Genomic DNA, 20326 nt, shown 5'->3' with positions numbered 1-20326 from the left:
GTGGCTCTGAGAACAGTCCTGTTGTTTCCAGGACTGAAGTCCCCAGCAGGACAGCATCATGTCTCTGTTTTAACACCCTCCTTTCCATCCATTAGCAGCAAGAGGCCACTGCTTCTCTCTTCTCTAAAGTTAAGAGAACAACAAGTGAGCTCTTCATTTTGCTCCTTTCCATCTGCTCACTGCAGCATGGGGTGAATAGGAAGCTGCCTGTCCAGTCCATCCAGCCTACCTCACACTGCTGTTCTCATTGCTCATTTTTTGCACTGCTTTGGAGTTTTGAACTGAAAAGACATTGAGTTAGGAATATAGGTTGTGGCACTTGGGACTTAGAAATTGGTAAGTGAGGGAAGAGAAGTGGCTAAACACCCGAACAAGCTTCAGTTTTCCTCAAATAATACATTTTTAGGGTAGAATTGATAGAAAATGTATTGTTGTTTAGCTATCATTATACAATAAGATACATGTCAATGCAGAAACACAAGCCAGTGGTGGCGCACTGTAATCCCCACTGTTGGGAGGCTGAGACAGGAGGATCGCACAGGTTCCGAGCCAGCCTCAGCTACTTAGTGAGGCTCTCAGCAACTTAGTGAGACCCTGTTTCCAAATAAAATTCAAAATAGGTCTGGGAGTATAGCCCGGAGGTAGAAAGCCTCTTGGGTTCTACCCCCAGTACCACCAAAAAATGAAATGAAATGAAATGAAATGAAAGAAAGGAAGGAAGGAAGGAACACAAGGCCCATTGCATTTGTCCTGATGCACATATATACATGGGGATTGGTAATGTGTCCATATGAAACATGCATACAGCCTTCCAGCCTTACTGTAGGAAATAAAAGTCTTATCTGTACAGGAAATAAAATCCCATTGTATTGAAAACAGTGTACAGTGGTTCAGTTCAAACATCTGGAAATTCAGAGATAATTACTTTGAATTTGCCTGTGAAATGGGCTTTTTGGTAGGTTAATTAAGGACTTTAGAGTATAGGAAAATAAAGGCTGTTCATCTTAATATATTACTTCAGAATTTATTTCTATAACAAAACGGAACATTCAAGTTACTCTGTTTTGTTCTTTTATTGAGTGCCTAGAATTAAAATCATTTTTAAGCCCAAGTCTTAAATGAAGCCTACATTTCCTTTTTTTCATGCTGGAGATCAAACCCAGGGCTTTGTAAATGCCAAGTAAATGCTGTACAACTGAAGCTATATCCCCAGGATAGAAGTCTAGATTAAAAAAAAAATTCTAATATTGTTAGTCAAGTTGAACTGGTGCTAATAAAAGTGTTAATCATTCATATGAAGCAAAGTTTATTCATTCTCTGTAATCTTGGAAATCATTGGCAAGTCCATTTGCAGTTGCACATAAACAGCTTGGTTAGAGATGTATGATGGCCAGGATAACTCTTAGTAAAATCTTGGACAGTATGAGCTTTGCACTCAAGAGATTAAACATTTACAAAAAGGAGAGTTATTTTGCTAGTAAATATTTTAGTTGGGGACTTCATTTCTTAGACACACCTAAACAGGACATTCTTGTAGTAGAGATAGGCACCATACCACCACTTGTCAACTGAGGTTATAGTCCTAAATTCTTAGCAGAGACAAGGCAGTCAGGTAATTAAGATCAAAATGTATATTGTGTTAATCACCCAGCTATTTCTGACTTAACTAGTATATGCTTGTTCCCATGTTTACTTTGCTTTGAGTACAAATATGCAGACATAGCAAGAAGGATGGTGTCTAATAGGCAGCATTAAGAACATATTGGTTTTTGGTTGTTATTGTTGTTACTGAAGATTGAACCCAGGAGTCCTCCTACCTCAAAGTTACACCCCCAGCTATTTTTATCCTTTTAAATTTTTTTGAAATTTTAAAGCAGATCTTGCTAAGTTGTATAGGCTGACCTACAACCTGTGTTCCTCAGCCTCCCAAGTAGTAGGATTACAGGTGATTGCTTCATGCCCCAGTACATTCTGCATTTTTAAAGATAAACTTTATTTTCCCTTTTGGGTGTACTGGGGGTTGAACCCAGGGGCATTCTTTCTCTGAGCTATACCCCAGCCTCTGTGTGTGTGTGTGTGTGTGTGTGTGTGTGTGTGTGTGTGTGTATTTAATGTATATATATATATATATATATATATATTTAATTTGGGGGGTTCTGGGTATAGAACCCAGAGGCATTCTCTCTCTGAGCCCTATGTTTTATATTTTATTTTGAAACAGGGTATCACTGAGTTGCAAAGGACCTCACTAAGGAGCTGAGACTGTCCATGAACCGCAATCTTTCTGTCTCAGCCTCCCGAATGCTGGGATTACAAGTGTGCGCCATCACGCCCAGCTATTGTTGTTTTTTAATTTTGAAACAGTCTCGCTAAGTTGCTAAGGCTAGTTTCAAACCTGTGAGCCTCCTCTTTCAGCTACCCAAGTACTGGTATTACTATGTGTTCCACTATGCTTGGCAAAGATAAGCTTTTATTTGGAAGTATTTTTACATATTGTATATATAGTTTGATGGATGAGTTAGCTCAAACCTGAACTGAGCTTTGTATATGGCATTGTCTGGGATACTCCTTACATTTTTTACTCTTTCCTGCTTTGTCTTTAGGAAACTATGTTGAAAGGTAAGGCTATAGGAATTGAGTATTAAATAATCACAATTCAAGTCATAGGAGCTTTATTGTTTCTCTCTGAGCCAGCAGTGCTTTGCAAATATTTGTTGTTTGATTACCTCTTAAGCTGGATGTGCATCAGTGGGGTATAGTTGCAAGGTGACTGACTACCTATGAGTGTGAAATCAGCTTGGTTCACACACAAGCCTCAGAGTGATCTTTGCTTGTTCTAAAGGTGTCAAGTAAAGTTTTTTTTTTTTTTTTTTTTTTTTTTTGGTGGTACTGGGGTTCCTGGAAGCCCTTCTACCTCCCGGCTACGCTCCCAGACCTATTTTATATTTTTATTTGGAAACAGGGTCTCTTAAGCCAGCAAGGCTGGCTCTGAACTAGTGCAATCCTCCTGTCTCTGCCTCCCAAGCGTGGGGATTACAAGCATGCGCCACCACGCCCAGCTTGTCAAGTAAAGTTATATTCAGTGGGGTGGTTAGAAAAGCTTAGTTTTGCTGGGCGTGGTGGCACACCCTTGTAATCCCCACGCTTGGGAGGCAGAGACTGGAGGATCGCGCAGGTTTGAAGCCAGCCTCAGCTACTTAGTGAAGCTCTCAGCAACCTAGTGAGACCCTGTTTCCAAATAAAATATTAAAAATAGTTTTGGGAGTATAGCCCAGAGGTAGAAGGGTTTCCTGGAACACCAGTACCACCAAAAAAAAAAAAAAAAAAAAAAAAAAAAAAAAAAGCTTAGTTTTCTTGGTAGAGAAACTACTGTGGGAAAAATGCATGAAATCTTTAGCCAAGTAAATGTACTAATTTTGAGAATGCATCTGTTAGGCCAGGTGTAAAAATATTTGATCCTGTTTTCCAAATGATAAATAACAGTATGAGTCCAGGTGGGAGGTGTGGCCAACACTTTGTTTTCTGTGTTTTGAAGCAGTTCTTAAGCAGTATAGAAGTACTTTGAGAGATGATAATCTGTGTTTCATGTTAAAAATATCTGGCATATTACAAACCCAGAATATGTACTTAATCATTTTAGTTAAAAATATTTTCTTTTTTACCTTAAATCGAAAATGCGTCTGTTAAGATTTTCTTTAGAATTTGGTTATAACCTACAAATACTCCTGCATTCTGATGCTCTTAGTACTTGTCGAGTGGTACCATTATGTATAGATGTATACCAACATGTAACTCATTTTGGGGAATTATTTGGAAACAAATTTGTAAATCAGAGATAATACTAATACCAAACACAACTGAATTATTCTAAAAAGGACCTGTGATATTTTATTAAATTCAAAAAACAAATTGCCTACTCATTTGCTCAATTGAAAAAAGAAATCCATCAGTTTTTACAAACCGTCATTATAACCCGTTTAAATGTGATTATATAAATCAGGAAGTGCTCTATTAAAATGGAGTACTTCCAAATGCCTAAATTGTTTATATAAATAACATTTTCTTTTGAACTCTGCAGAGGATGCATATTTTAATTTTAATAGGCCTCAGTTGGACAATTGAATCATTGGTTTCAATTTTTAAAAAAAAATAGCTTTATTTTTGCGCCCACACAGAAACCACCCACCATTAAGTATGGAAGCAGCTGGGTAGATTGTACATTTTAGGCAGTACTCCTTTCTTAATATGCTTTTGTCATATCACCTATATTCTAAAGAAGATTTTAAATTTAATTTGAAACTAAATTTAATTAGTTTTTCAGTTTTAGGCTTTAAAGAAAAAAAGTAATATAATAACTTGTCATTTCAAGCCTAAATATATATTTTATTGATATCTTAGTTGCCTGGGGGTACAGGGGGTTAAGCCCAGGGGTGTTCTACCTCTGAGCTATACCACAACCTTATTTTATTTTTTATTTGGAAACAAGTTTTCACTGAGTTGTAGAGTGTCCCACTAAGTGGCTGAGGCTGACTGTGAATCTGGGATACTCCTGTCTCAGCCTCCCAAGTATTGGAATTACAGGTGTGTGCCACTGTGATTTTGAAGTATACAAAGTACTTCAGTCTTTTTCCACACAGGGCTCAGTCTATCTCCTCCAGCAAAGTGTATGCTCATCTGAGCCAGAAAGTAAGTTTTATTCACATTTCTATTCCTGCTTAGTGCTTTAGAGTTTCATTTGTAGCTGAGGCTTAATAAATATTTGGTAAGTGAATAGCCTCCTTGTAAAAGCTATTAAACCTTTATAGAAACAAATCACTTTACAGCACATAAATAGAATTTTAAAGTTATACTTAGAATAAAAGTAAAATTTGTATTTACTTAGATATATTTTGGTGTGTGTGTGTGTGTGTGTGTGTGTGTGTGTGTGTGTGTGTGTGTTGTACTAGGGATTAGCCCTAGAAACTAAATCCCCCCTCCCTTTACTTTTTTACTTTTTTTTTTTTTTATGGTACTGGGGATGGAACCCTTCTACCTCCAGGCTACACTCCCAGACCTATTTTATATTTTTTAAAATTTGGAAACAGGGTCTCTGAAGCCAGCGAGGCTGGCTTCAAACCTGCATGGATCTTCCTGTCTCTGCCTCCCAAGCACGGGGATTATAAGCCTGCGCCACCACGCCCGGCAATACTTTTTAAATTTTGAAACAAGATCTTGCTAGGTTGCTGAGGGTCTCACTGAGTTGTTGAGGATGGCCTTGAAGCTGTGATCTTACGCTCTCAGCCTCCCAAGTATTGGAATTACAGGCATGTATTACCATATCCAGCTCATGATCTTTTTAGAATGATAATAAATAATTTTTTTTTTTTTTTTTTTTTTTGGTACTGGGGTTCCTGGAAGCCTTTCTACCTCCGGGCTACGCTCCCAGACCTATTTTATATATTTTTAAATTTGGAAACAGGGTCTCTTAATCCAGCATGGCTGGCTTTGAACCTGCGCAATTCTCCTGTCTTCGCCTCCCAAGTGTGAGGATTACAAGTGTGCACCACCATGCCCGGTAATAATAATAAATAAATTTTGAGGAATAGTTTATATAGTTATATACACACACAAACATATATATGTGTGTGTGTGTGTGTGTGTGTGTGTATATATATATATATGTATATAATTTCCAAATGTATTTTTGAAACATTTGTGAGTTCTCTTATACTAATATAAATATTAAAATAAATTTTAAACTAGAATTAAAGTGCTTTTGTTGTCCTTTAATTTGTGCAACATTTATTGACTAGCTGTTATGTTTTAAGCACTGGTTGTCTTTCTGGGAACTTGATGGTGAAAGGGTACTCAAAGCTTTTGCCTTCATGAAATACATGTTTTGAAGGATAAGATGTGCAAGCTAGGGAGTGATAGGGATACAAGAGAGACTCCAGATAATGGAGGAGAAACTTCAGTGGAGCCAGGGAGGAGGTCTAAGGGAAGGAGAGGAGGGAGACTGAGGTTCACTAATGGAAACACTGCTGTCAACCATGTGTACATTTGTGAGTATACCAAGGTCAATCTCAGTAGTCGTAATTGGGAAGGAGTAAATGAGGCGGGGCACCAAGTGCTATATGCATATATATAATTTTCAACCTGGTTTATATTATGATGTGAGACTATAATGCACCAATAAAAGCATATTATAAAAAAAGTTTGCTGAAGGATAAGAGGGTAACAATATCCCTTTTTTAGGAAAACAGCTTTAAAAGGGCTTATTTTAGGATGGGTAGATAAGGAGTGAAATAGCTATTATCTATGATTAGTGATTTAGTCTCTCAAAAATAATCTCTCCTAAAAAGACTAGAGTGGAATAAATATGGTGGCACACTATAACTTGTGATATAGTAAAATACAATTGATCCTCATTATTTGCAAATTCTGGTATTTGTGAACTTATCTACTATAGCATTTTTTTGGTAACCCTATAATCCATAATTCTGGTGCTTTCTGGGATGTGCACAGATGGATAGAAAAGTTGAGTGACTTGATCCACCTAGACTGGACTGTGTAGCACATGGAGGAGTATGGCCACCATGATTTGTTGAAGACTAATAATAATATATTTTTTTTTTGCTGTTGTGTAATAGCAGTATGCTAAAACAAAAGGAGTAGGAATTACAGTGAGAAACCTGTTTGTAGCTTTCACTTGCCATTCTTAAACCTGCCTGTGCTTGCATTTCCTGTTTGAAAAACTCATTCATTCAATAAACACTCAAGTTCAAGCAGGCCTAAGACACCATCAGTGGCTTAGGTAATTTTTGTTTATATATTTGTTGGGGAGACCAACATTAAATGACCAATGACAATGAAGTCAGAATTGTGTTGAGTGTGGTAATGCTATAGAAGTAAATTATTAGTCTGAGGACATATTTAAGACAGACCAGGCCGGGTTAGGAGGGTGGGAAGTTGAGGGACAGGCCTCCCTGTGAAAGTGATTCTTAAAGCAGGCAGAGATGAGTGAAGAAGGAGGCGAAGAAAGCAAAGGGAGAGCATCCCAGCTCTTAGGGAGGGATGAAAGAAGCCTTGGAGAGGGAAAGGAGATAGCTCTGGGGAAAATGGCATGTGAAGGGACTGGCCAGGTAGACGAAGGAAATGTCAGTCTAAAGGTACTGAGAAGCCATTACTAAGCATTAATCAGAGATCTGCATTTTTTTTTTGTTTGTTTGTGTGTGTGTGTGTGTGTGTGTGTGTGTGTGTGTGGGTGGTACTAGGAATTGAACCCAGGGGTACTCTACCTTTAAGCTAGATCTCCAGCACTATTTTAATTATTATTTTGAAATAAGGTCTTGCTAAGCTATCTTGCAGTGGCTTTAAACCTTTGATCCTTCTGTCTGTCTCAGTCTCCCAAGTACTGGGATTTCAGGCATGTGCCACCACATCTGGCCTTTGATTTACATTTTTCAAAAGTTAATTTGGCAGCTGTGTTATAGAAGATTTCATAAGGATGCTCCAGATAAGCTTCTTTAAAGATGTCTTTTTCCTTGGACCCAGGAAAAAACTGGGCAGAGAGAGACAGTTTAAATAGAAGCTGTAGATACTTGTGCTCTTTTTATGCACTGACATATCCCTCAGCACCTCTCATTTATTGTATGTATGGCTAGAATTGGCTTCATAAATTGAATTCATATGATTGACTTATAGATTTGTGCGTGTGTGCATGGGAGGGTTACTGGGGATTGAATCCAGAAGCATTCTACTTCTGAGCTGTACCTCCAGCCCTTTTTATTTTTTGCTTTTGAAACAGTCTTCTAGGCTGTGAGAGTCTTTGCTAAGTTGCTGAAGTTGATCTTGAAGATGTGATCCTGCTGTCTTAACATCCTAAATACTGGGATTACAGGCTTGTAGTACCATGCTGAGTTGATTTTTAGTTTTATAATTTGGGGTGTTTTTGCTTAATGACAGAAAAATGTTTTATCATTTATTAAATATCAGGCACTAGAGAAATAAATAGTGCTTTGTGTAAGGTGTTAGAGAAATAGCTTGTACTTTTGTTATTTGGGAAAAGGTTATAGTGATGATATGTCATTTTTCAATGTTCACACTACTGGTCCTATTTTTTTTGGCATGTTCCTCCTTTGTGGCATTTATTCACCCTTGTTGAGTAGAAGAAAATTTCTGCATCTGCTTTGAAATCAGCTTTTGAAGACAGAACTGTGATGTCACAGGGAGAAGGTGGCAGGAGTTCCTGGAGAGGGCCTGTGGGCAGTGGGATTCTGGGCTCCTGCTTGATTCCTGAGACCTGGGACATCTCTGGAGGTTGAAAGTATTATTTCTGCTGTTCAAATACAGATGAGGTTTAAGCAAGGAAGCAGAGATCCTAACAAATCTTAATGCGATATACATTGGCTTCCACTTATATGTAATTTTAGCCTTTAATTCCTCACACAAAGCATTAATTTTATCTTATTTCTCAAATCAGAAATTGCCAGACTGTATGGTCACAGAATCAGTTGTATAGAGGCTTACATTGATTCCTGGGCTCCACGCCAGACCTAGACAGGGGCGCACTCCCCTGGATTGGGGCCTCAGGAACCTTTAATGTTATAGAGGTGGTCTGTGGAAACCACTATTTTAAACAATAGGCCGTGGTTTATACAGAGACTCAGTTGGATGGGTATTGGGGTTGGAGGTCTATTCCAGATCTGTATTTTTTTAATCACCAGATACTGGGTACTGAAACAGCGGAGTCACCAAAGCTAGAGATGCCATGTGTTTGTAGGGAAACCTCCTCATTTCTTCCCCGTCACTGCCTGAGTAAAAGCTTTGTTTTTAGAATAGAGATAGTTTTCATGGGCGGGAGTTGATACTGTGGAAATTTCCCAGATAAGGAAAAAAATATTTTTCAAATTAAAATGATATACAAATGTGGCTTGTACTGATATGGACTTTGGGTTCTCTGGAATTCTCTGTCATTAATGAGTCTTCTGCATAAAAGAACCTCATAGTACATACAGACTTGAACAAAATCTTATCTTTATTGGGCTTACAAAATAAGTGGGGCTTAAAAATAACTTTATGATATAATTGCTGTGTACTAAGGAGAACAGGCTGAGCACTTAGGAAGAAGAAAACTGCTTCAAGAACACCAGAGCCAGAGAATGGGCTCCTGGCTGAGGACACCAGGTGTCCCCAAAGAGGACATTATTTGAACTGGGACCTGGTGGTTAGGTAACATGCAGCAAAGAAATGTAGGTAAAGGGAAAACATGGAACCTGTGATTAGCCTCCTAAGTGCTGGGATTACAGGCATGTGCCACTACACCCAGCCAGGCTTGGGTTTTTAAGGGTGACTTTTTTTTATGGTATACTCCAAGCAGTAAACATCTTTACCCAGTGCTAGGACCTGAAACAAATAAATCTCCTTCTCCTACCCTGTTCCTCCTGTTTCTCTTCTCTCATTAGGAAAGTAGGCCCCTAAGTTTGTAGACTAAGGGAAGTGATGGAAATTATAGCAGGGGGAAAGGGGCAGTGAGAGATTAGAAGCTGAGTGGGGGAGTTAATGACATCTGAGAGGAAGAGGGCCCCTTTTCTATAAAGGAGGCAAATTAAAGAAAATGAATAGAGACTGCACATCCAAGGATTTGAACTACTCCCAGAGAAGCAGGAGACCAGTACATCTGGTAAGAGTGAGGGGGGTTTGGGGTTGGGTTCTTGAGAAAGAACATTCTTTTCAGATAGCCTCTGTGGGAAATAAGATTAGGAGTAAACTAGAGTTGACTAAGAGGATTGCCAAAAAAACAAAACTAAAGGAGTAAGATAGCTTGAACTTTCAGTGTCCTTGTGGGTGTGTGAATTACAGCCAGGAGATCGCTGGAGGTCAAGAGGTTGTGGAAAAGGGAGGCTGGGCAAGGAAGCGGATGTTGAAGCTTCATGGGGGTGGCGAGAGGACTGGGTTCAGAGGAGTGTGAATGGCTGTTCCAGGCTGCGGAATGCACAGGCTGCTGGGCGGCCAGTTCCTGATGGCAGTCAGTCAGTTGGGGGAGTGGAGGTGTAAGTGCCTGTTTGTCAGCAACAAATTGCCCATTGTTCCTGTGAAGGCAGGAGACTTGGCGCCTGGTTCCCTTTCCAGCCCAAACAGCTCTGGGACTGTTTGCCTTTAAAGCCGATAAGGCTGTTCCTTTCCCCCTGTAATGTTGTGGGGCAGTAGGCTGGCACTGCTGTTCTCCCCCCACACCCTTGGCAATAATGGTTTGCTGGAGAAGAATGGACTTTGGAATCAAATAATCAAAATTAAATACCTACTTCTCTACTTACTTGCTGTGGGTTCATTGGGCAGGGTGTCAAGCCATTTGATCTTCCCTTCCTCCCTTGGAAAATGAAGATAGTGCCTAAGTCTGTCCTGCATTTCATTGTGTGGACATTAAATTAGATAGTACATACAACACTACTACCTCTAAGTAAAGGAGCTCTGGAATATGAAGGTTCTCACACTTGGGAGAATAGTTTCTGAATTGGGGATTGTTTTGGCTTTGGGAGACAGGTTAAACACTAGTGAGAACCCGCCCCCCCCAAACACACACACACACACACAAACACACACACACACACACCACTACCACCACCACCACCACCACCAACAACAACAACAACAAACAAAACAAGGCAATACTAGACTTATGCAGTTCTTGATTTTCACTAAAACCTTAGTGTGTGCTTGTAAAGAAAGCAAAATATATGACTTGCAGCCCATTCTGTTGCACAATGGTGCTTAATGCCTTAACAAATCTCAATTAAAAGGTCTTCTCAAGAATTCTGGTGACGTTATTCTGGATGTAGTGTCACATGCTTATAATCCTAGTGTTTGGGAGAAGGGGCTGGGGGTTTAGCTCAGTGGTAGAGCACCCCTGGGTTCAGTCCACTCACACACACACACACACACACACACACACACACACACGGAGAGAAAGAGAGAGAAGAAACCCAATAAAATACATTTGATGTAATAAGAGTATGATGAAATCTAGGGGAAACCCTGCTGAATCAGGTTTGGTAATTGTATGATATTGAAAGATTATACCTTTTTATTTGTAAGTATTCATTTGCCAAAATGTGGCCTTTTTTGTGTAATACATATATAACACTCCTATAGCACTTCTTGTGGTTCTGAGGATTTAACCCAGGGCCTTATTTATGATAAACAAGCATTCTATTGCTGAGCCAAACCCCAACCCATATACAGAACATAGATATAAACAAAGTATATATGTGAATGAATGCATCAGATCCCTCAACCAAACTTCCTCATAGTTGGACAGTTTCAAAGTAGATATTACTAAAAGGCCCTATTTCCATTTAGGGAACATATAAAGAAAAACTACCAGATACATAGTCTAAAATTGTTTCTCTACATCCATCATTACCTGCACCCTAGAGTCATAATTCTCAATTTTTGCTGGTGATCATAACAACATGGAGAATTAGAGGCAGCCCTCTTTCATAGTCAAGCCTCTGGCTCACAGAAGATTTTTTCTTCTTGAGGCCAGCTGTTATTGCCTGCAAGGATGGGAGAAACCAGAATGAGTATCCAGTGGGCCAAAAGAGAGAGCAAAGATGGAAGATTGGGCCACAAGTTCTGAGTCTCAGCCCACATGTGCAGTGGCAGGCAGTGTGGGACCCACATTGACATATAGTTGAGGATGTCACAGAATCCAAGGACTGTCAGGACCCAGCTCCTGAGAGAGGCAAGAGGAATAGGGGTGGGGAGACTGGATATAGTTTATAATATAGTTTATAGTTTATTTGGAGGATAAGCATAAATAAGAAAAAGCATAAAGAAATCTCTTGACAGTCAGCCAGTAGATTCCAAAGCATGGATTGATTCCTCACAGGTTTCCTATGTAGTCCTGTATAGGCAGGGAATCTGGGTGATATTAAGACCAATTACAGCACCTCTGATGGTAACAGACAAGCCCGAAAGTAGATACAAGGCTTTTCCGAATTCTCTGCAGAGTCTAGTAAGTTCCACAAAAGTTTAATTTTCTTACCTCTTTTTGTAGGCTGTGAATTTTATTGTTCTTTAGTATTTATTCAGAAAACTATGCTATCATATTACACTATTTTTTAAACTATAAACTAACGACTTATAAACTTTTCCAACTTGGTATATGTCACGTGTATCTAAACCTAATTCATCTGAATGCAGTGCTGCACTGAGGTGCATTGATAGGTTGTAAAAGTGGGATGTAAATGCAAGTTTGCAGGCACTTGTTTTCAAGATGAGCTTCTGTTTTTGATTTGTGTTTGGCAATTAAAAAACGTCTGACCACAAAGAGGATATTGTGGAGAATGAGGCTTAGTTACCTCAGAGATAACTAAAATTCCATGTGTTTTTATATGAGGCCTTAGATTCCAAGGGATTGTGAGGTGTTGGAAGAAAGATGTGTGCCTCTGAGTCCTGAGGTGGACTTACAGTGACCTGCCAGCATTAATCAGTGAGCCCTGGAGTTTTTCTTTTCTGTTGGTTTAAGAAGCCTTTTATTGGCTTTGTGACTAGGCATCCATGGAGCTTGAAGTCACAAATTTAGTGGAAAAGGCTTATTTGATGTTGTAGCTCTCAGAAAACAACAACTAGAATTTGTGGTTGCTGATATTGGCAGATCAAGTGGATGGCCTGTTGGTAGTGGTGTTGATTGCTACCCCAAACACCTGATATTTGGTGGGAAAGTTAGTGTCACTTTTAATACCCCTCCATCTGTACTGCTGACCTGGTATTTATTATTCAGGGATGTCTCAGGCTATTTATGCTTCTTGCTTTGTGTCTGGGTTAGTTGTTTCTCAGTGAAAACTTTGTTGTTTACTGAAGTCTGTGTGCTATCTTTGATGTTTAAGTATTCAAATAGTTAAGCTGAGGGCAGTGGTGAATGCCTGTCATGCCTGTACTCCCGGTATTTGGGACGCTGAAACAAAAAGATTGCAGATTTGAGGCCAGCCTCAGCAACTAAGCAAGGCTGTCAGCAACCTAGTGAGACCTTGTTTCAAAATAGAACATAAAAGGGGCTGGGAGTGTAGCTTGGAGGTACAATGCCCCTGGGTTCAGTCCTCAGCCCCCGCCCCCATACACATACACTATTCAAACAATTAAAATTCTCTCATTTGGAAGTTTTAAGGCTGCAGTGCTCATGCTGTGATGCCCAGTCAGATCACTGTGTGTGTTTTTGGTGTGATATTGGGGGTCACTTAGCTACATATGTCAATGTTACTTTTATTATTCTCAGGGTGCCTAGATCTAGAAGAAGATGAACAACCTACCAGCTCTGGCAAAGTCAAATTCGTATTTTATTGTCCGTTTCCTACTATTTATGAGAATATAATCCAGAAAGATAACTGAAAAAGGGCCAGAGCCTACATCTTGCTTCCACATAGAAAACTAAGATCATATTGGGGTATTCACCAGACACTAAATAGATTTTCTAGTAAAACAAAACAAAACAAAAACCCAACAATAGTAGGGTGAATTTAAGACTGCTGGAAAGATTAAGTTAAGAAATAAATATTTTATTATTTTGTGGTCCTGGGGATTAAACCTTTGGACTATAGCTCCAGCCCTATTTTATGTTTATTTTAGAACAGAGTCTCAATACATTGACACTATCATCATACTTCATCACTGTCTGGGGTACAGTTAAACTCTTGATTTTGTGAATGCTTATATATCAGGACCTGTCATAAATATACTGAATGATAGGTTTCTTTTGTTTCAAAAGTGTTTTTCCAATATTATGTTACAGAGATAAAAGGGAAGCCTATAACAATATTCTTGACCTTAATAATTTGTTGGAAAATTAAAATTTATGTATGAAACTACATTTGGATAGCAGTCCAATAATTATGTGCTCCAGATGGACAGGAAAGGGAGAGATTATTACTAATGAATACAGCCAGGAAAGTTTTGTGCAGGTGGCAGGACTTTAGATAGCTAACATAATTTTCCAAAGTATCTGGCCTGTCTTTATTGTAGTATTTCTTGTATCCTTACTGAAAGCTGATGTTTCCTTGTAGAGCACATAGACTGTGGGAATGTACTGCTAAACTTGTTAATACATTTAAGCACCATCTATTAAAAACCCACTGGTATTGTTTTGGGGATATAACTCTCATTAAATCAAGTTCCTGTTATAAGAGATGTGTAGGGTCAGAATCTGTAATGGCAGGACCAATTTTCATAGTAAATGTTAGTCTGGACCCAAGGTTCAAATAGTAAAGTGCTTGTTATTTATAGAAATAGTAACAAAATATGAAACATCATAAATTAATTACTTATACTTGGATATTCTAAATTTACATGTAATAAAAATTGCTCAGATTTTTGCTTAAGTAGTCTTAGAAGTATGCCTCAAGCATGCACACAAAATGAGTAGCTGTTCTGTATGAAGCCCTGTGATGGGTAGTGGAAGAGTTATTTCATACATCTTGTGTTCAAGGTCTGGTGAACAATAAAGTCCCTGCAGTGCTCATGATATTTTAAGATATTTGTAGGCCCCGTGCCCCAGAAATGCAGACACTGGCCCCTCATTTAAAGGGCTGCCTGGGCACTGTTGACGGTTTGGCTCTGCCTGACTCTCTCAGATTCTTGTTTGATTTTGAGGGTGGAAGGTAGGGAAGTAACTGGAGATCCTATTATCAGCCTGTTCTCCTAAACTCCATGTTATATGATAATACCTTGAATCTTTTATGCCTACTTTATGGGATTGTTAATTTCTATTTTCTTTCTATTTTGCCATGCCTAGCAAACTATTATTGAAGTATTTTAAGATTATTATATTATTATTATATATTTATATATATATAAATATATATATATATTATTATATATTATTATTATATTTAAAAACCCCAAATTTAAGCCAGGCATTGTGGTATATGCTTGTAATCCCAGGATTTGGGAGATGGAGACGGAAGGATTGCAGGTTTGAAGATAGCCTCAAAAATTTAGCAGTTTAGGAGACTCTGTTTCAAAATAAAAAAGGACTGGGGTGTTGCTTGGAGGTAGAGTGCCTCTTAGTTCAATCCTCAATACCACAAATAAAAATACAAATAATTTAGGAGACTACTTTAGATATGGGATTAAGACGTTAGCAGGCAGCCGGGCATGGTGGTTGGTCCATGTTTGTAATCCCAGTACTTGGGAGGCTGAGACAGGAGGATCATAGGTTTGTGGCCAGTCTAATCTACTTAGTGAGTCCCTCCACAACTTAAGTGAGACCCTGTTTCAAAATAAATAATAAAAAATGGGGCTGGAGGTATAGCTTTGAGGTAGAATGCCCCTCCCTGGGTTCAATCCCCAGTACTGGGGTAGGGGAAGAGAAGTTAGCAGGTCACCTGATTGATGGCTCATTGTCTTCAGCAACCTAGCTAGTAAGACTCAACAACAGCAGGACTGTTTAAAAAAGAAAAATAATGAAAAGGTTGGTTGGAGCTATAATTATGAAGTAGACTCCCCCTGGATTCCAACACACACACACACACACACACACACACACACACACACACACGATAGGCCACTTATATCAATTTATAAGATGAATATTTAGTGTTCCTGGCTGTTTATTCTCTTTTAGAACAAAGTGAGCAGGAAATAGTTTTATTTTGACCCCAGAAATATATACTTTTACGGAACCAAGGCTATAGTATTTAAAAAGAACAATAACAAAAAGATTGGTTGGAAGTGTAATTCTGAAGTAGATTGCCCCTGGATTCCACCACACCACAATATCTAATATCCCTCTCTCTCACTCACACACTCTCTCTCTCTCTCTCTCTCTCTCTCTCTCTCTCTCTCTCTCTCTCTCTCTCTCACACACACACACACACACACACACACACACACGATAGGCCACTTTTACCAGTTTTTAAGATGAATATTTAGTGTTCCTGGGTGTTTATTCTCGTATAGAACAAACAATAAATAAGAAATAGTTTTATTTTGGCCCCAGAGATATATACTTTTGTGGAACCAAGGCTATAGTATTTAAAAAGAACAATTTTAGTCTTTTTTGTCCGTGAAGCCTTTTCATAGAAAAATCAACAAAAGTAAAAGGGAACAAAATTTATTGTCAGATTGAGTCCAGTCCCAAAAAATGGCTTGAGGGAGAGTAGTTTTTGTTGTGGGGAACCAGACATTCAATTCATTTTGCATGTTAAAATTTTTCTCCTCAGACATTTCCATTATAATCAACTAATATTTTTCTGAGTCTATAAATAGTACTTATATGGGAAACAGACCAGAAAACTATTCAAGTAAAGTAAAAAAATCATCATTTTTGGACAAGGAGGGAGAAGAGCAAAATGAGAATCTGAGTTTCCTTACTTGTACCTAAAACCTGATTTAAGTCAACTCCATATTCAGTGTTGAAGGAGCAGAGGAGCGGTTTTCTGGGGAGGTCCATGGACCTGGGTAACTAGACCCCAGAGCCAGTGCAATAGTGCTTTCTGGGACTGCATCCGGCAGTGGTTGGTTGTTTTCTGGGCTGATCAAGTGGGAGGTTCTATGTCCCTGCCATTCAAAAATCAAGTTAGATTTTTGTTCCTAAATAGCTATCAACAGGCTTCTATGTGCTTGGCCTTTAACCCTTTAGGAAATTTCATCATATGGAATTCATGCCCTCCTAGATTTTAGACTATGAAGTAGGAAAAGAAGGCATTCGTAGCATGTTTTGTTTTTTGCTTAAAGTTATGTTTAACAAAAACAAACAGTCCCTCATCCATCTGATCCCTACCGCCTGTTTTAACCCAGGAAAACTAATTTGAACTGTCCTCCCCTCCCCTCCCCTCCTGGACTTTCCAGAACATGATTATCCTGCTGCCTCTTGGTTATCTCTTTCAGTTTTGATAATATATCTTTCTTGACTTCATACTATTGTTAAGTATGTCTTGATTTCACCCACTGTCATATCTGCACCTTTCCCTTGTTCTGTTCATTAGCATTAGAGCAACTTTGGTAATTTATTTTTATTGTTCATATTATAATGACTTTGTATCTGTTACTTACAACTCAGTTACTTAGTTTATTATAATTGTATTATTTGTATAACTTTGTCTTCCTATTAGTTAGTAATTGATTTTGGTTACTTCCTTCCTTCTTCCTGGGATTGAGCCCAGGGGTGTTCTGCCTCTGAGCTACATCCCTTCCTTTCTAAAATTGTGTTTGTTTGTCTTGAAACACATTTTCACTAGGTTACTGAGAGCCTCATTATTTGCTAAGACTGTCCTTGAACCTGTGATCCTCCTGTCTCAGTCTCCCCAGTACTAGGATTGCAGACATGTGTCGCCATGTATGGACATTTAAAAAAAAAATGTACTTTTCATGCTGGGCGTGGCAGTGCACGCTTGTAATCCCCGTGCTTGGCTTGGGAGTCAGAGACAGGAGGATCGTGCAGGTTTGAAGCCAGCCGCGCTGGCTTAAGAGACCCTGTTTCCAAATAAAAAGTATAAAATAGGTCTGGGGGTGTAGCCAAGAGGTAGAAGGGTTTCCAGGAACCCCAGTACCACCAATAAATAAATAAATAAATAAATAAATAAATAAATAAATAAATAAACAAACAAACACATAAATAAATAAATTAAAAAATGTACTTTTTACTAATCCAGTCTTAAATTATTTATTTTCTAGGAATATAACTTCCCACCACTCCCAGATCTGTCAGGATATTGATCAATTCTTTTTTCCTCTTTTTGGAGATAGGTTTCTAATCTGAACAAAATTCTCTCTGGACTTTTGTGCAGCTCTTCCCCTGGAACATTTGTGTTGTCTTAGGAGTTCCACTGGCTTCCACAGTCACTGGAATCTTCTACTTTCTAAACTTTGTCTCCTCTTTGCTCTTGGTTTATTTCCATGTTTTATTAGAGCACATCATCCAACAGCTTCTGTTAAAAAGAAACACCTGAAGTTAAATTTTTGATATTTAATGGACTTTCAGCTAGTGTCTCTATTTTTTTCTCCACCTATCTTCTCACCTGTGAGGTACCTGCTCCCTCTATTTGCAGTCACCTACTCTGACTTACCTGCAGGCACTCTGATGTTCCTTCCCTTCTTCCAGAGGTTTGCCAGCCACTTCTTCAGGCTCAGCAATAGAGAGCTTCAGCGGCTGTAAACAACTTTCTGGCTTCACCAAAAGAAAGTACAAAATGTAATATGCTTTTGAACATCCCCGTTAAATTTTATAAATTTATAAAATTCTTTAAATTTGTAAAATATTTTTCTATGCAGCTTTCTTTTATCAAAACTGGCATGTATTATGTTAATGTTACTATTTCTGAAGAAAATAAAATTTTACTTTTCTAAGCTTTAAAAAAAGTTAAGCCTTTTAAAAGGACATCAATAGGTTTATCATATTTGCCTGAGTTTCTCAAGTAATCATTTGATTGTTTTTATATAACTCAATAAAATCTAAAATGAAGTATCATGGAGATAGCATTTCATAGTAGCTTAGATAGTGTGAAGCCTAGTAATTCTGAAAAGAGAAAAAATAAATTCTAGATTATAATTAAAATTATTGTTATTATTGTTATTATTTGGTGGTACTGGGCATTGAACTTAGGGGCATTCTACTTCCAAGCTAGATCCCCAGGTTTTTTTTATTTTATTTTATTTTTATTATTATTTTTTGAAATGGATTCTTGCTAGGTTGATGAGAGTCTTGTTACATTTCTGAGGTTGTCATTGAACCTGTGATCTTCTTCTCTAGCTTCCTAAGTACTGGGATTACAGGTGTGTACCACCAGACCCAGCCATTAACATTTATTTTAAATATTAATATTTTGTGGTGCTAGGAATTGAACTCAGGTCCTCATGTGTGCTAAGCAATGCTGAAACTACTTGAGCTATACATTCAGCCTTGAAACGTTAAATTCTTGAATAGAAAGCATTCCTTCTCTTCTTCAATGAGTTTTGTTGATAAGGCTCTGGATTTGCTTTCCTCACTTGTCTTTATTATAGTTTTATGATAGACTTATTAGAAATCTTTCTCCCAGAATGTTTTTATTATTAGTATGGGTAAAGGAAGAGACAAAGAGCTAATGAATAAGGACATAGAAGTGAAGGTTTAAAGCTTACGTAAAAATAAATTTTGTTTTTACTGTATTTGTGCTGTCATTTTTATAACCTAGACATTCTGACTTCAGTTAATAATTCATTCAAGTATTTGGTTGAAGCCTTGATATGGATGAATTAGTCTCTGACCATTTGGGACTATTCATTTTTAAATAGTATGCTTCTGTAACTCCTCATTCATTTATTTACTTATTTTTGATTTGTTCTCCAAATGTTTCTGAATAATTGGTCCTTTTCTTGTCTAATTTAGGTAATGTTCTTTATCTAATTCCTATTAAAGGAAGGACAATATAGATACAAGTAGTTTCCTAAAACAGCATTTCTCAACTTTAACACACAACTGATCACCTGAGGATCTTATTAATGCAGATTCTGGGGACAGAGCCTATCTACTAACGTGCTTCCAAATGCCAGTGTTGCTCGTTCTTCTGAAAACATGTAATTGAGTAGCAAAGATTTAAAAGTCTTTGGATGTGGGAGTAAAGTAGCCCCTCAGAACACAGACTGTTTTCAATATCTGTGGCCCCCAAACTTCTAGAATTCAGTGGGAGACCTTGCATTACTGGCTGCTACTAAGTATATCTACACAGTACTAGATTTCTTGCTTTTTATAGATTTTAAAAATGTTTCATATTTGAAATATTTCATATTTGTAGGCCACTGTTTAGAAGTCATTCCAGTAATCTTTTATTCATTAATGTGTATAATTTTATATAGTATATAAACTGTTTTCCTAGTGTTTTAAAGTACAAAAATATTTTTACTTGGTACCTGCTAAATTTCAGTTTGGAACATGCAGAGAGACAAATGTCTTCTGTCTATAGTATTAGTCATTAGGCTCTTAATGTATATATTATTTTATGGTTATACAAAGAGAACTATAGAATATCATCTATACAAATTAATAACTTAGTTTATTATAATGTTTGTGCCTGCAATTAGATATTGGCAACAAAAGAGAATAAATGGTTTTCTTTCTTTTTTAAAAATTAGCTCAATCATTGAAAGAATTTGCAAGGCTGCTCATTGCAGTAGAAGAAGAGAGGCGAAGATTGGTAAGTCTATTCCCTATTTCTTAATAATATTGCTTTGTTCTAGCATATTAGAAGAAAATACATGTCATGAATTAGACAGTCATATGATACCTATAATTAGATATGTACAGAATGCTAAGCTTTGTGAGTATAATGATCAGATATTGCTAATAAATACACCATTTGTTCTGCTTATTTTATTT

The 20326-nt window shown here is 37.8% G+C and overlaps 1 protein-coding gene across 3 annotated transcripts in view; it reads left to right on the top strand.

The window, feature by feature from the left end:
• The window catches only part of ARHGAP42 (Rho GTPase activating protein 42), a gene marked incomplete at both ends in the record, with an annotated part of 271441 nt that overhangs the window by 87669 nt on the left and 163446 nt on the right, over positions 1 to 20326 (top strand). For all 3 annotated transcript variants that reach the window (XM_080701664.1, XM_080701663.1, XM_080701662.1), the window contains one exon: positions 20083 to 20144. In XM_080701664.1, the coding sequence (XP_080557790.1) occupies positions 20083 to 20144 (62 nt within the window). The remainder of the gene's footprint in view (positions 1 to 20082; positions 20145 to 20326) is intronic.

Source organism: Muscardinus avellanarius (genome assembly GCF_963383645.1).
Source record: "Muscardinus avellanarius genome assembly, chromosome: 1".
NCBI classification, from domain to species: Eukaryota; Metazoa; Chordata; class Mammalia; order Rodentia; family Gliridae; genus Muscardinus; species Muscardinus avellanarius.
This window is presented reverse-complemented; position numbering and strand designations above follow the sequence as displayed.